We start from the raw sequence: 14,173 nt of genomic DNA, 5'->3' as shown, positions 1-14,173 counted from the left end.
TTTAATGCATGTCCTAAAAACTGAGGTAACGTCCCTTTCAAAACTAGAAGCACGATAAGGCAACGAACGCGAAGCCACCAGTCATGTCGGCTCGCTTAGCTGCTTAAAACCACGCAGACGACTTAAAAGGTAGGAGGTGGGTGCCACCTATGGGCTCGGCCGTGCAGAGAGCTAGCACCAATACCATGGCCGAGCAAGCTGGAGTATCGGACGACTGCTCACCTGCTCCACACCTCTCTCCTCTCCAACTTCCTGCTTTTCTTCTTTGCACGGGTAGAAGGCGCGCAGCAAGCCACCATCTTTATCGGCTACACTCACGCTATTTTCCTATAGCTCATCACAATAAAATCTAATCCCACGCGATCTCTTTCAGGAACATCACGGTGACGGCGAAAATCGCTTGGAGTGTCCCTGCCGTTGCTTTAGCAATAAAAGGATGCTGCAGCACGTTTTCGCTGTACAGTAGCTTCTCTTGGATTGTTGTTACCTCGTAATGATCTACAGCGGACTACTCAGTTGTTGTTCTGAGAGCCTCATGCGACCCTGGTACCTACCTTCTGGTGCGGATCGGGATTGTCGTACACAGTCGATGAATCGAACATCTCGGTGATGTGAGGACGCTCTCGGCGGCCGGAAAGGCAGCGCAGGAATTCGGGCCGCTGGATGCCTTCGAACTGTGACGACGCAGTCACGACATGAACATGTTTACAAGCATGCAGGGTGTGAAAATGTGGCACGTATAAAAGAGTATTTTTTTTTCTTTTCTACTAACTGCTTATGCTAGCAAAAGAAGTAACAAGCTTTTCTTTTCCGAATGTATGGTCGCCAAATGAGCGCATGTAAACACGATTCATGTTTATTACTCCACTCTTGACACAGGCGCTTGAAACTCTAGCATCGTACAAACTTCAGTGCAGAGCTCTGCGATTTAGTACAAAAAAATAAGGTTTGCGCACTACCGGAGACTCACTCGGTAACGTTAGTCACAGCGCCATAACAGGCGGATTTTTTCTGCCACAATCACGAAATTGTATTCGCGTTGCATCTTTTTTTATTCAAGCAAAAGATAAATTCAATGCCCATTACTATATACTGCGTTCCTTTAGTGCCGTTCAGCACATACGGATCATAGCAGTTAGGCAGTAGGCGCAAGAGCTGTGCGAGCTTCGATTGCCGCCGAGCTGAAGAGACGTCACCTGGTGTGCTGTCTTTCGCGCTGGTGTTCCCGGTATTCTTTAAATGATTATATGTATAGGTACATGCTTGAAAGCTTGCCTTCTAGCTACATACCCTGCCCATGCTCATTTCTTCGTCGAGATTTCGAGTAATATGTCCTTAATACGCATTTGTTCCCTGACCCACACTGCTCTCTTTCTGTCCTTAACGTTGCGCCTGTCACTGTTCTTTCCTTGGCTCACTGAGTCGTCCTCAGTTTACGGTGAACCCTTTTCAAGCGTCCAGGTTTCTGTCGTGTAGGTAAGTACCTGTAAGGGGCAGCTGTTACGTACTTTGATTTGAAGGAATGCTGGTAAACTGCCACTCGTGATCTAAGCATAGTTGCCAAATGCGTTCCACCCCATTGTGTTTTCTCTACTTACATCAGCCACATGGATGGGATTTGCGGTTACTATACCTGCCCTAAATAGACGTGGTCTTTTACTTCCAGTGCCTCGTTACCCATGGCAAATGGCTGTTATCTCCAAAGACATATGAATATTACTTTAGTTTTCTGCATACTAATTTTCAGAACTACATTTCTGCTCGGGGACAACATTCTGTGGCAATGAAGGGAAAGCTACGGGGGCGGAGCGTCTGCACATGTACTGCTACGCGAAGTAGTCCGGTTTGGCGCGCGTCTCGCAACGCCATGGAAAGTGATGGCTAGCGTTGCATTTCGACACAAACGTTTCTAAAGGCCGTTTCACATGACACAAAAGAGAGCGATTTTCAGGCTGCGAATTCGCTCGCAGCGAAAAAAACGGCCGATCGCTCTCGCCGCAGCGGTCAGCGGCGAGCGACCAACATGTTGGAAATTTTTCGCTCTGTTCGCAGCGGCGGAGCGATGTTTCAGTTGAGACCCGTCGAAACTGCGCCAACCCGGCCGAGCCGTCGAAATTGCGCCAACAAGTTTGTTTTGGTTATGGCCGCTGTTGCGTATTGTCAAGTGAATTTAGATTGGAAAGTGTTTTCAAATGACAAAACACGCGTGCTCTTCGCTACCGGTGATGAAAAGTTAAGAATATCATAACGCCCAGATTGTTACATCACATTCGAAAATTATGCAGTGTCTGCCACAAAACAACGGCAGCAAGCAGCTTTGCGCGCCGCGCCAGTCGCAGAGCGAAAATCGCAAAGCATTCGCAGTCCATGTGAAACGAAACCGCCATTAGCGGCGGTTGCGAACAGAGCGAATAGAGCGAACCGAGCGATTTTCTTCGCTGCAATCGCGGCATGTGAAACAGCCTTAATCCCCATATTCAGAAACGCTCCTCGACTTGAACTTGACTTGCCACCGCCTTGGGCAGCGCGTTCGAAACGCGTTTGTGCTGCCTTGGCACAGCCTAAAGGCAGCGCGTTCGAAACGCGTTGAAGGCGGTGGCAAGTCAAGTTCAAGTAAGGTACGGGTAAAAGGCGCGACTTTTTCAAGCACGTAAAAATGCGAAGTGACAACGCATAAAGTAAAAGAAATACAAATATCTCGCTTGTGTGCGCTGCGTTCCGTCTCAAAAAGCTACATGTAGAAAATGAAGGAGTATTTTATATATCTCACGCAGAAAATGCGGACGCAATTGTGGGACTACGTTCATTAGCGGTAGGATGCGTGCATTGTGGCCCTGTAGCTTTCCCTTCATTGCCACAGAAAGTTGTCTCCGGTGCTTTCTGCGCCCTCGTTTCACGTGAGGGCCAGCTAGAAATTCAGGTGGGCAGATGAAATCAAGATGTTTTGCGGGAATATCGTGGCCACAGCAAGCACACGAACTGTTGAATTGGAGAAAGATGGGAGAGGCCCTTGCCCTGCAGAGGCCGTAGTAAGTAGGATGTTGATGATGATTAAAACTGAGTGGTTTAAGCTTGTCCGCAAATCACAAGTTTGTTAGCACTTACCTTTTTGCCCTAAATTTGCACATTGCAGCTGCAACGTCGCTAGCGACATCTAGCGATACCGAATTTAACCACAAGGCATACAAAGCCAACGCTAATAAGAATCAGCACTGCTGATGTTTTGCGTAAGTGCCTGTGTAAAGCGTGTGTAGCGGTATGACTGTTACTATGCACTCAGTTGTTGTTTTGACGAAGACATTCGCGCAACAACAAAAAAATGATCCGGCCCATTGTACTTGGAGAAAGTGTTCCAAGATAACACTAAAGCTTTGCTAATGTCATCTGCGGCTTCGGTAATTAAATTTATCTGCTATTTCCTTTAGGGTTGCAATATATAGCAGGAGTGAGATGCTTGAAAAGAAAAAAAATACATAAAGGTTGCGTAGGAAGACTGGCTACACGGCTCTGCGGAAAGGAGATGGGTATTCAACAGGAAAAAGACGCAAACAAACGGGGACATAGTTCACGTGCAAGACGGTATAACGTCTTCGAAACGCTCAGATAATTCAAGTGGAACACTTACGCGCAGGCAAAAGTGTGTATCTCAACGTTGATCACTCACCAATACATGGGTCCCACCTTTCGCTTCACACCGCAACATCTGAAAAATGACGTCAATACGTTTTCGTTAAGTTACTTCAGAGTTGAACGGGCCACGCTTGCACTGCGGTCTCGGAGAGACTTGCAGCATAACGCTTCAGAAAAAAAGGACACGGGAAAAAATGGCGGACGGAGGCAAGCGCTAACTTTCGACAGCGAAAGTTTTAATTTCGAAATAAGCCATACTTGCACGCATAACAATACCGAAGCCTTTTGCTGCACATCATTAAAGCTATCTTAAAATTTATAGCTCAACAAGCACAAAGGAATAACCCAGATAATACACTGCAGATCACGGCAGATTAAAACAAACAAAAACAGTGGATAGCAAAATGACGTCTTTCGGTTCGATGCCTAGCTCTTCGCTGTTTCAAGGTGTGTGCCGTTCAGTGTAATCGGGGAGAAAACGTGTACTTTCTGCGACGCGGTTGTTACCGGTTACCTTGCCTCCTCCCCGATTACACTGAACCGCACACAACTTGAAGCAGCGACGAGCTGAGCCTTGATGGTTCCTAGAACCGGAAGTGCTGTAGCAGACGACGCGCCGTTTTGCTATCCACCCGATATTGTCGAGCGTACCAGTAACTACCGCGAATATCATGTCGCTGTGGTTTCTGCGCGCCGGCGTCCCGAGCGCCAAGCAACGGCACGCTGTCCATATTCGTATTGTCGGTAAGGTATTTGAGAAGAGTTGTGGTGTCGAGGTGCACGCGTGCCCGCCGGCTCGACGCTCTCGGCCACCGACGGAGAGGTGTGCGTGGGAGAGGACAATTTAACCATCATTGCGCATGTCCGTTGCGGTGACGATGAACGTTCGAGGAGGAAGGGGAGGACATTGATGTTGGCTAAGCTTCAAGGTCAAACGCACTCACAAAATTGTTTTCTGGGTTTGTACTGAGAGCAGTACAGCTATCGCTCTAAAAGAAAGTTCGCGACGTCGTCGGCAGCTTAGCTTAGTTGAGAGTGCTCCTGTGATTGGGTAACGTACAGCGCAATCCTAAGCAACAGCCTCCCACTTGTTGCCGTAGCTCGAGAGAGGAAATTCGCAATCAAGGTCGAGAACAATCCCCACGAAAGGTGTTGATGAGGTTGTGAGGTGTCTGCAATGACAGCGAGAAGGACTCGGAAGAAAGCTGTCGATGTGGATCGGCTGAAGCTACCATGTCTGTACATACCAAGGCGTTGGACTGGGCTAGTTGGTACATTGTCAAAATGGCTCAAAAACCAGCGGGACCATGTCTGACATGTCTGTTTTTCCTACGAGGCAGAATCAATTGACTCTTCCAGGGGGTAGCGGGACGGTCAACATGTTGGCTCACGTGACCCGTCTTTATGCGCATGTGCACGTATACTCTTGCAGGGGCGAAGCCCAGAGAGTTGGTCGTCCCATGAGGCCGTTCAGTAAAAAAAGCCAGCTAAGTGCGTGATGATATGTGATCCTCTCTCAAAAGCACCTCCGCCTGTGTTCAACATTGGTTAGGCGCAGAATATTATTGTAGCTTTATCTGAAAAGGCATCATTCCTCATATTATGTGATGACGCATTACTTCGTCAAATAGTATGAACGTCGGATAATGGCGTTTTGATATCGGTTCGTTAAGTGATAAGTTTTGTGTAGAGGAAAGACACATTCAATTCTTTCATTTTCGTATATTTCGAACATACTCATATTATAGCCGAATACGACTCTATTGGTGCCTCTTTTCTGAATCTTACTTTACGATCCCTTAAGGAAACAGGAGAGAGGGGAAAAGGCAGAGACTTTGAGTCGTTCAGCATAACTGGTATGCTACCCTACACTAAGAAAAGGGTGGGGGAGTTTGAAAGTTACAAGTAGAGAGAGGGGCGTGAGTACACACTCGCACAACGTCACTTTCGCTCACATTTATGTGGCATGTGGTATCACAAGTCAATCACAATAAACACATTCAGTCTACAGCCACTTGTGCAAATCTGTCGTCCTTAAAACTTTCAGCGATGCGATCGTCGCCCACAGCTGCGACGACTTCCGAAGAAAATGATTTCCGCTGACATAAGCATATGTTCAAGGCGTCCTGTAGCAACTGTGAGTGGTCATCTCTGCATGTTGTAGCGAGGACAGTCGTATAATATGTGTTGTAGGGTCTGCTTCTACTACTGTCACCCCAAAGACCTTTGTCAGACATTCCGAAACTACCCGCTAAAACGACATTTAGCTCTCAGAAAAAAACATGGTTGATCTCTTCGTTATAGGAATCGGAATAACACGAAAGTAAAGCATGCCCTTACAGAAGTAACGTAATGTTTACTGTACATTTATATAAGAGAGTTTGCACAATGTATATTGATATCTGGCAGCTAAAGCACCGTATAACGTGGATGCACCCACTTTGATGATTGGTGGTACATCTCCATCCAGGCGACTAACATCCATGTTAAACGACTAAAGAAACTCTTGTGGTGGCTGCAGTAGTTAACGGTGAAAGCGTAATCAGAGAACAAAGCGTGATAGCCAGAAGAGCGTCGCATATTGGACGCAGAACTTGGTCGCCAACCCGCGGCATGTTAAGGCTCGTTCACACCGGCGACTAGCAACGGTCGCGCGACTAAGTTAGTCGCAAAGCGACTGGCAGTGGTGGGAAACCTGCGCCAATTGCGCCAATCTGCGCCAACTGGCAATTGCTGCTCCACACTGCTCCAAAAGGGTCTTTTTTGCCTAATTTGCGCGATTGCTGCGCCACAACGTGGTTTTAGGAACCGAAACTAATGTTTCGTGGACAGCGCGCTTCGTGAGTGGATGTACGTCGTGGTCGCCATCTTGAGCTGCTGCATTTGTTAATGGCGCCACTAGCGTCCCAGCCGTCTTGACAGCCGACGCAATCCAATTCAATATCAGTAGCAACGGTACAGCAGCACTAGCACCCTAGCTACCCTAGCAGCACTGCAACTGCGCCGCAACCTTCGCTTTCTGCAAGCGACGCGCACTCCTCGATGCTGATGCTCTATAGCGGTCCTGGCAGCGGACGGAGGTGCGTTTGTGTTGTCGCCTAATAAAATCGTGCAGTATGGTTACGACAGAGCTACGCTTGCTGTGCCGTACGCGTGCGTTTATCGTGATGGCGTGAGTATAGCGTGGTTTCTGTGTGCATGATCCGCAACGATCAACTCCGCAACAGCGAGCTGCTTTCGTTTCTACAAATCGGTGCGCGTGTGAACGCGGTCCGGCACAACGAGCAGCAACGATCGGCGGCCAAATGCGTGCAGTAGGCTTAAAGCAGCGCGACGCGACAGGCATGCCCGAGAAGTTAGGTGAATATACTTATTGCGACAGGGTTGTCAGCGATACGTCATACTGGCGCGGTCGTCGGTGGCCGCCACCTCACATTCGTTCTTTCCCTATGCTTGCATCGCTGCAATCGCGCGGAAGTAGGAATCATTTATCGACCGATTTCCGCACTTCTCGAAAACAATTTCAGCGGCTCAGTAAACAATGTGATCGGGGCACGCAGTATATATATATATATATATATATATATATATATATATATATATATATATATATATATTATATGTATGTGTGTGTGTGTGTGTGTGTGTGTGTGTGTGTGTGTGTGTGTGTGTGTGTGTGTGTGTGTGTGTGTGTGTGTGTGTGTGTGTATCAAGTGTCCCATCTAGCTTGTGCCAAGGGTTAAAAAATGCAATATTGGAGGCGAGTGAAATCATTTACATATTGCTGACAGCCACCTTGCGCACTACATATATTTTTTTTGTAAATAATTTGTTAATTAGGATAATTTAACTCAATTGCTAAATATTGACTTTAGGCAAGAAGTGGGATTTGCAAAGTTCGAGAGCGTCTTCACAAACCCCCATTGCATTATTTGCGAGAAAGAAAGTCTCACGTGTACCATTTATTCCGAGCTGCAAAGAAGCCCGAGAAATACGAAAACAAAAATAAACACGTGACTAGCGCTCTCGCGCGCCGCGATTGTGCTGCTCTCATCCGTGGTTTGAGCGAACGAAATCAGCTGTGGCCGCGACTCGCCGGCTTCGTCACAGCTAGTTGCAGCGGTAGGCCGATAAGTTGGCGGTCGTTTCTTGGCCCGTGTCAGCCAGTTGGCGCGCGTGACGGTGCGAGTTTTAGCGAGCGCGGGCCAAGCAACAACCGCCAACTTATCGGCCTACCGCTGCAACGGAGCCGGCGAGTCGCGGCCGCAGCTGATTTCGTTCGGTCAAACCACGGCTAGGTGGCTACTACGGCTGAGAGCAGCACGATCACGGCGTGCGAGTGCGCCAGTCACGTGGAATTTTTTTTCTATTTCGCGGGCTTTCTTTGCAGCTTGGCTAAATTTCTAGGCAGCTTGGCTAAATTCTAGGCTAAATTTTCTTCCTCTATGTGTTTCATGAAAAGTCCTTGCCTGCTCCAAACACAGGGGTAGCTGCTCCAAAAGCAGATTTTGCCTGCTCCAATGGCTGCTCCAAAATGCTGGAAGGCATTCCCACCACTGGACTGGTCGCAAATGGCCGTTTTGGTCGCAAAGCGACTGCTTTGGCTCAGTCGCTCGCTGCTCGATTTTTCAGTCGCGCGACTGCAGTCGCAAACCTCTGAACCAATCAGATGCGCAGGAACAGGACGTCAGCCTATTTTACGGGTCAACGGCAATGCGAGCTGTATACGAGCAGACGTGAATTCTATATGGCGACGGTTATAAGTCGCACGCAGGTGTGAACATCGGTCGCTTTGAGTCGCTTTTTGACTTCCAGTCGCAAACGGTCGCGCGACCATTGCTAGTCGCCGGTGTGAATGAGCCTTTAAAATGTGATTCAGCGCCACGGCCGGACTAGAGGGAAACGCAAAGCGCGTCGTGCCGTCCCGGTAGCCCGGTCGCGATTTTATGGGGGGGGCGAGCGCGTGAGCGGGGAACGCGGCGTTACGGCCAGGTGAGGCAGGCGCGAGTCGCAGAGCTATTTTGGTTTGGATTAGCGTGATGCTATGGGCGAAGCCGACGCTTTTACAACGCACGGGCTAAGATCGCCACCTCGTGGCGTGTTGAGGCAATGACAAAATTGAACTTCTATTGAAAACTCGCCGAAAAGGACGGACGTGTAACGCGTTGCATGTGCTAATCGCAGGCCACAGTAATGACGAATTACTTTACCGCTCCCAGAGGGCAACACCACCCCGCCGACCGGGAGAGTGGTAGATATAAAAGGCGCGTTTGTAAAGCCGCTTGAGTCTGTGACCGTGGCGCAGTGGATAGCGTGCCCGGCATCTGTTGTTGCGGACCGAGCGGTCGTCGGTTCGATGCCCATGGACGGAACTTTTTTTCTTTGCCATCTGATCGTGTAAATTTTTTCGACGTCATTTCCGTGACGGAAATGCGTCACTGAAGTCTTGATGGACCCCGGCATAAAACAATTTTGTGTTAAAAAGGCAGAAGTCCAGGCGAAAATGGAAGCTTGAAGAGGCGAAAAATTCGTGAACACGGGCTGTCATTGGAACCGACGTTTCAACGAGCGGACTTGTCTTCTCCAAGGCTGCAACTAGGTTGCACTCTTGAGGGAGACATATCCGCCTGTTGAAACGTCGGCTCCAGCGGCACCTCGTATTCACGAACTAGCATTCAGGTGGCGCTCCTCCTACATTAAGAAATAATGACAAGTGCTAGCGGCAAATGTATTTAAGTATACGATGGTTTCCGTGATCGTTTTACTGCAACCAACCTTGTCGATGTTTTCTTCTTCCACATCCAGCCCTAGACGGAAAGATGCGGACGCGCGGACAGCACTGGGAACGTGGAGCAGCATTTCTCTGACGCACTTGTAGTAGATTATCAGCTCTTCCTTGGCCCACTGCGAGACACGAGTCACATTGTACAATAGCTGCACAACGGAACAATCACGGCAATAACGGCAACAGCAAGCTCATTCAGCATCATTAACGATCAGCATGTCCATTGCGGATCTGTGCCGAAGTAACAGCGCGCCTCGCTTCCTCCGCGTCGTGCTGTATCATTAATCGCAGTTGATGCCTTTCATTAAGATAAGTTACAAAATAGATAAATCTGGAGCATTTTCCGAAAGCAATGGTCATGAAATTAACTTTTTTGCTCATTGTGATCATGCCGTTGAGGCTGCTGCTTCAGTTGAGCGAAAATTAATGCTACCCAAAGTAGACGGTGACCGAAAACGGTCTCGCCCGTGCAGGAGACTCTAAGATTTGTTCTCCAGGCCAACGGAAGGTCTAGGTGAGCTTAAGGCACTTGCACTTAACAGACATCACTGGCCTTCACTTACTCGTATGGAGCCAAATAGACAGTTTTGACTTAGCTAGGCCACTTGGATGCACAAGAGGCCATTTTGATCGCCACGTTTATAATTCGAGCAGAAAATGACGACGTGTAACTGAATCACTGACTCTTTATAGCGCACAGAGGAATGGGCTCGGAAAAGACCATTTACCTGCAGCGTAACTCTTACGAAAAACTCAGGTTGCAGTCAAACGTATTGGTGAGGATTAAGAACCCAAAGTTTCCTTAAGTTCTGGTTAAACAGTAAACTTAAAAAAAGAGGACGTGTCATAAGAACTGAAAAGGGGGCCAACATACTCCATGGAGGTATTTATTTTCGGTTAATACGAAAAAGAAGAAACTGTTGTCCCAATAACATACTCGTGCGGTGTTTCACATGGAAGAAAATTAGGGAGATATACTCACTTTACCTGTCGGAGTTTCCATGAAGGTGCAAAGTTGAAGCTGCAAGGAGAGCAAAGTTGTTTGCATAAGTGTTGAAGCAGCTATATTGCAATATAAGATAGAGGACCACGCGATAATTCTGAAGCATAATCTAAGAGTTTCTTAGAGCATCCATGGATCTTGCTTTCCGTATAGCAGGGGCCACAGGCATTCGTTGATCAGACCCGTGGGGTAAACCTCAGAACCATTAAATCAAGCAAGAGAAGAATGGAGAACACTTCGTTCAAATTTTGTAAAGGTTTGTTTTGAATGCATGGCCAGTTTCCCTTTGACAGCTTACGGTAACGCACTGGTGTGACGTGAGAAGACTTCATTCATTCATTCATTCATTCATTCATTCATTCATTCATTCATTCATTCATTCATTCATTCATTCATTTCTTTTTCGTTCGTTTGCACTTTCGGTCATACGTTGTTGCGTTCACTTCAGCGCCCCAAGCCACTGCAGTGGTACACAAAGGAGCCCTCCGAAAGAAACTGGGTTCAAATTGGCGCGTCGGAGCCATATTTTTTAGCAACGTTCAAGGCGCAACCGCACGATGCTCCTTTCCTGCCCTCAGGCACAAGGAGCAAATGTTGTCATTGGTCTGCCAGTTCCGCAACCGGGCTCGTCGCTGAAATGATAATCACGTGGTTATGCTGTACTATTTAGAATAAAGCTTCTGAAATGCGCGAGTATATCGGCGTGCGGGAGCTGCAAACAGCTGACCGGTGCATACCGCGAGATTACCCGACAAACAAACTGAAAACATAGGGACAACGTACCACCTGTTTGCGCTTGCGTTGCGTCGTGCACATTTCTACTCTGTTGAGCACTCAGTCTCACCACAAGAACTACGACGATTAGACAAAATTCGGCAGATCCGACGCATTGTGGGAATCGATTTCTTGCGAAGGTGTCAGCCGGTAGCAGCCTATGCCGGATTTTTCGCAATGAGCAAAAGGTTACGAGGAGGCTGCACTTCTTCGTATAAATTGAGCAGTTGTGCACATACCGTGTGCTTACCAGGCACGCCGAGTACATTGGCACGTAAAGGGTAGCTCATGGTCCGACGTAACGCCGACACTCAAGTTAGACAAGACATGTCAGTTTCATCGCTACGAAGAGCGCGCTACGGGGAAATGATGTGCATATCATACGTAGCGGTCTTAGACGTATTCGCGCTACGTTTGACTATAGCTTGAGGAATCATATATATGTAATGTTTGTTACATATATTACATATAGATAGATAGATAGATAGATAGATAGATAGATAGATAGATAGATAGATAGATAGATAGATAGATAGATAGATAGATAGATAGATAGATAGATAGATAGATAGATAGATAGATAGATAGATAGATAGATAGATAGATAGATAGATAGATAGATAGATAGATAGATAGATAGATAGATAGATAGATAGATAGATAGATAGATAGATAGATAGATAGATAGATAGATAGATAGATAGATAGATAGATAGATAGATAGATAGATAGATAGATAGATAGATAGATAGATAGATAGATAGATAGATAGATAGATAGATAGATAGATAGATAGATAGATAGATAGATAGATAGATAGATAGATAGATAGATAGATAGATAGATAGGGTGAAAATGCCTTTAGTTCGCTAAGAAAGGCTTCGCACTCAAAAGCCTCGTTGGGAAGCCGCACTTACAGCGTCGTCCATGTACGCACTCCTGTTCTTCATGTTCGCCAGGAAGACAGACTCCAGCCTCTCTTGTGGAACGTCCGGAAGTATACGCTTCATGCACAAATCTTTCGCCTTGTTCCTCTCGTGCAGTTCCTGAAGACAGAATAATGGAGGAGGTGAAGGAGGAGCGTGAGAACACGTCTTGCATCTCTTTACTTCATAAGTGTAACGCCACCTTTGATTTTCCAACAATAACCACTATCCCCAACAAACAAACTCAAGTGTCTCACGTGCCTAAACCGATATTTCATGAAGCTGCGATGCAAGGACTCCAGAATAGTTACGGTTACTTGTGGTTCCTTAACGGGACCGACAACTGGCGAGAACGTGTGATTAGATCCTGGTGGAAATTAAAAGACTGTGAATGATAGCGACAGATCCAAGAATCCAGGACATATTTTCAAATCGCGTTTAAAAGACAGAAAACTGGTATGTCGCGGAGCCTAGCGGAAGAGCTTTGAAGCTGGATTAGGGAGTCGTTCACTTTGCTCTACGCAATCTGTAGCTTTCACGCACACGTATATTATTTCCATCCCCGCTATATTCTGTGCTGCTTACGAGGTAAAAAAGGTAGCACGCGCAGAAATCATTTAATTCCTGGAAACGTCCGTTACATTTAATCTCCGTAAGCTTAGCACAGGCATAAAACGTGGTTGTTAACCTAGTTCAGCACGTTACGTAGCAATGCGAGTCATGTTTTAACGAATGCACAAGAATTATTCATATTCTGTTAACAGTTCTGGGCATGTGATAAATCGGCTGACTTGTGCTGGAAGCTTCAATAGGGCTTATGCTGAAATTATAAATGCTAGTTTGAACTTCCGCACATCGTTTTATAGTAAACCTAAAAAGGACCTATCGATGTTCAAAATCAATTGGAGAAATATTCGGCTTGCTTTCGGTACTGTTCGATTCGTGTTCGCTTTGGTCACAAAGATCGCTCTTCGCACACACCTAGCGTTTAGTTCGCTCATGAATATGGCGCTTTAGGCAAAACTTCAAAACACTCATTCACTCAAGAGTCTGAAGTTGGTATACTTTGCGCAAACCATGAGTCCCTCGATGAACGCACCTTGAATTCCACATGAAAAATATGTTTGTAGATGAAAAGAATAAAATGGTAATTTACTAAACATATAATAATATATAGAAATGATTATTCAGTCATTGCTGCGCTGAGCTGTAACCAGCTGTCACTTCACTCCAGGATATCAATGTCGCAACTCTCGGTGTTATGTGATGTATTTTCCGTTACATTCAGCACATCACATCACGAGCAAGCGCAGCACGTATGATACTTTGCGCATTACATGCTCTAATTAAAATAAGGGCTTTATTGTGACGCTCAGCCACAATTCATTGCTGTAGTGTAACGCACGTGGTATTGTCATACCGTATTTACACGATTGTAAGTCGACTGGAATGTAGGTCGACCCCCCAAATACCACGGCAAAAAAGGAAAAAAAAACGCGTGAGCACCTTTCATGAAGGAAACTATTTTTTTGTATTCGCTCTACTAACTACATGTTACTGACTGACTCCATAGTTGGAGTAAGCGCCCGTCCTGTCACGCACCTAGCTGTCCTGTCCTCGTGAAAAGTAGTGCTGTAATATTTAAAGTAGGGATGTATCACCAACAGGCTCCGTAAAGTGTTTTGCAAAATCAAAACAAAAAAAATTGGCCGCGTATCTGCCTGCTTCGCTGCAAATGTCGTCGAAAGACGATAGAGGAGCGCTGCGTTAGTGTTACTGTATATGCTACCTAGAGTTGCGCATAGGTCTGTCTAGCAACCATGGCTACGTCGCGAAGACTCGCTCCGTTTTTGCAGGCGACATGCCTACCGGGTCATCGGTCGACATGTTTGGCGTGTCGAAGACCGGTGATTTACTTTAATGTGAATGACTAGTGTCAATCCAGTTCGCTGCAGCAGCGCCATCGAAAAATACACAAATTGGCCCCAGCGTCAGCTTCTCCGCAGCGCATGGTTGCTAGCGGCGTTTGGAAGACAGATGCGCAACTCTGCTACC

General features: G+C 46.7%; 1 protein-coding gene across 1 annotated transcript in view; it reads right to left on the bottom strand.

Moving 5' to 3' along the window:
* LOC119395975 (uncharacterized) overlaps window positions 1-14,173 on the bottom strand; it is a 31,430-nt gene that overhangs the window by 6,460 nt on the left and 10,797 nt on the right. Inside the window, exons 7-11 of the mRNA XM_037663004.1 lie at window positions 12,110-12,238; window positions 10,398-10,436; window positions 9,406-9,534; window positions 3,665-3,703; window positions 555-674 (exon numbers count right to left, since the gene is read on the bottom strand). Of these exons, the coding sequence (XP_037518932.1) occupies window positions 555-674; window positions 3,665-3,703; window positions 9,406-9,534; window positions 10,398-10,436; window positions 12,110-12,238 (456 nt within the window). The remainder of the gene's footprint in view (window positions 1-554; window positions 675-3,664; window positions 3,704-9,405; window positions 9,535-10,397; window positions 10,437-12,109; window positions 12,239-14,173) is intronic.

Source organism: Rhipicephalus sanguineus, chromosome 6 (assembly GCF_013339695.2).
Source record: "Rhipicephalus sanguineus isolate Rsan-2018 chromosome 6, BIME_Rsan_1.4, whole genome shotgun sequence".
Classification (NCBI taxonomy): domain Eukaryota; kingdom Metazoa; phylum Arthropoda; class Arachnida; order Ixodida; family Ixodidae; genus Rhipicephalus; species Rhipicephalus sanguineus.
This window is presented reverse-complemented; position numbering and strand designations above follow the sequence as displayed.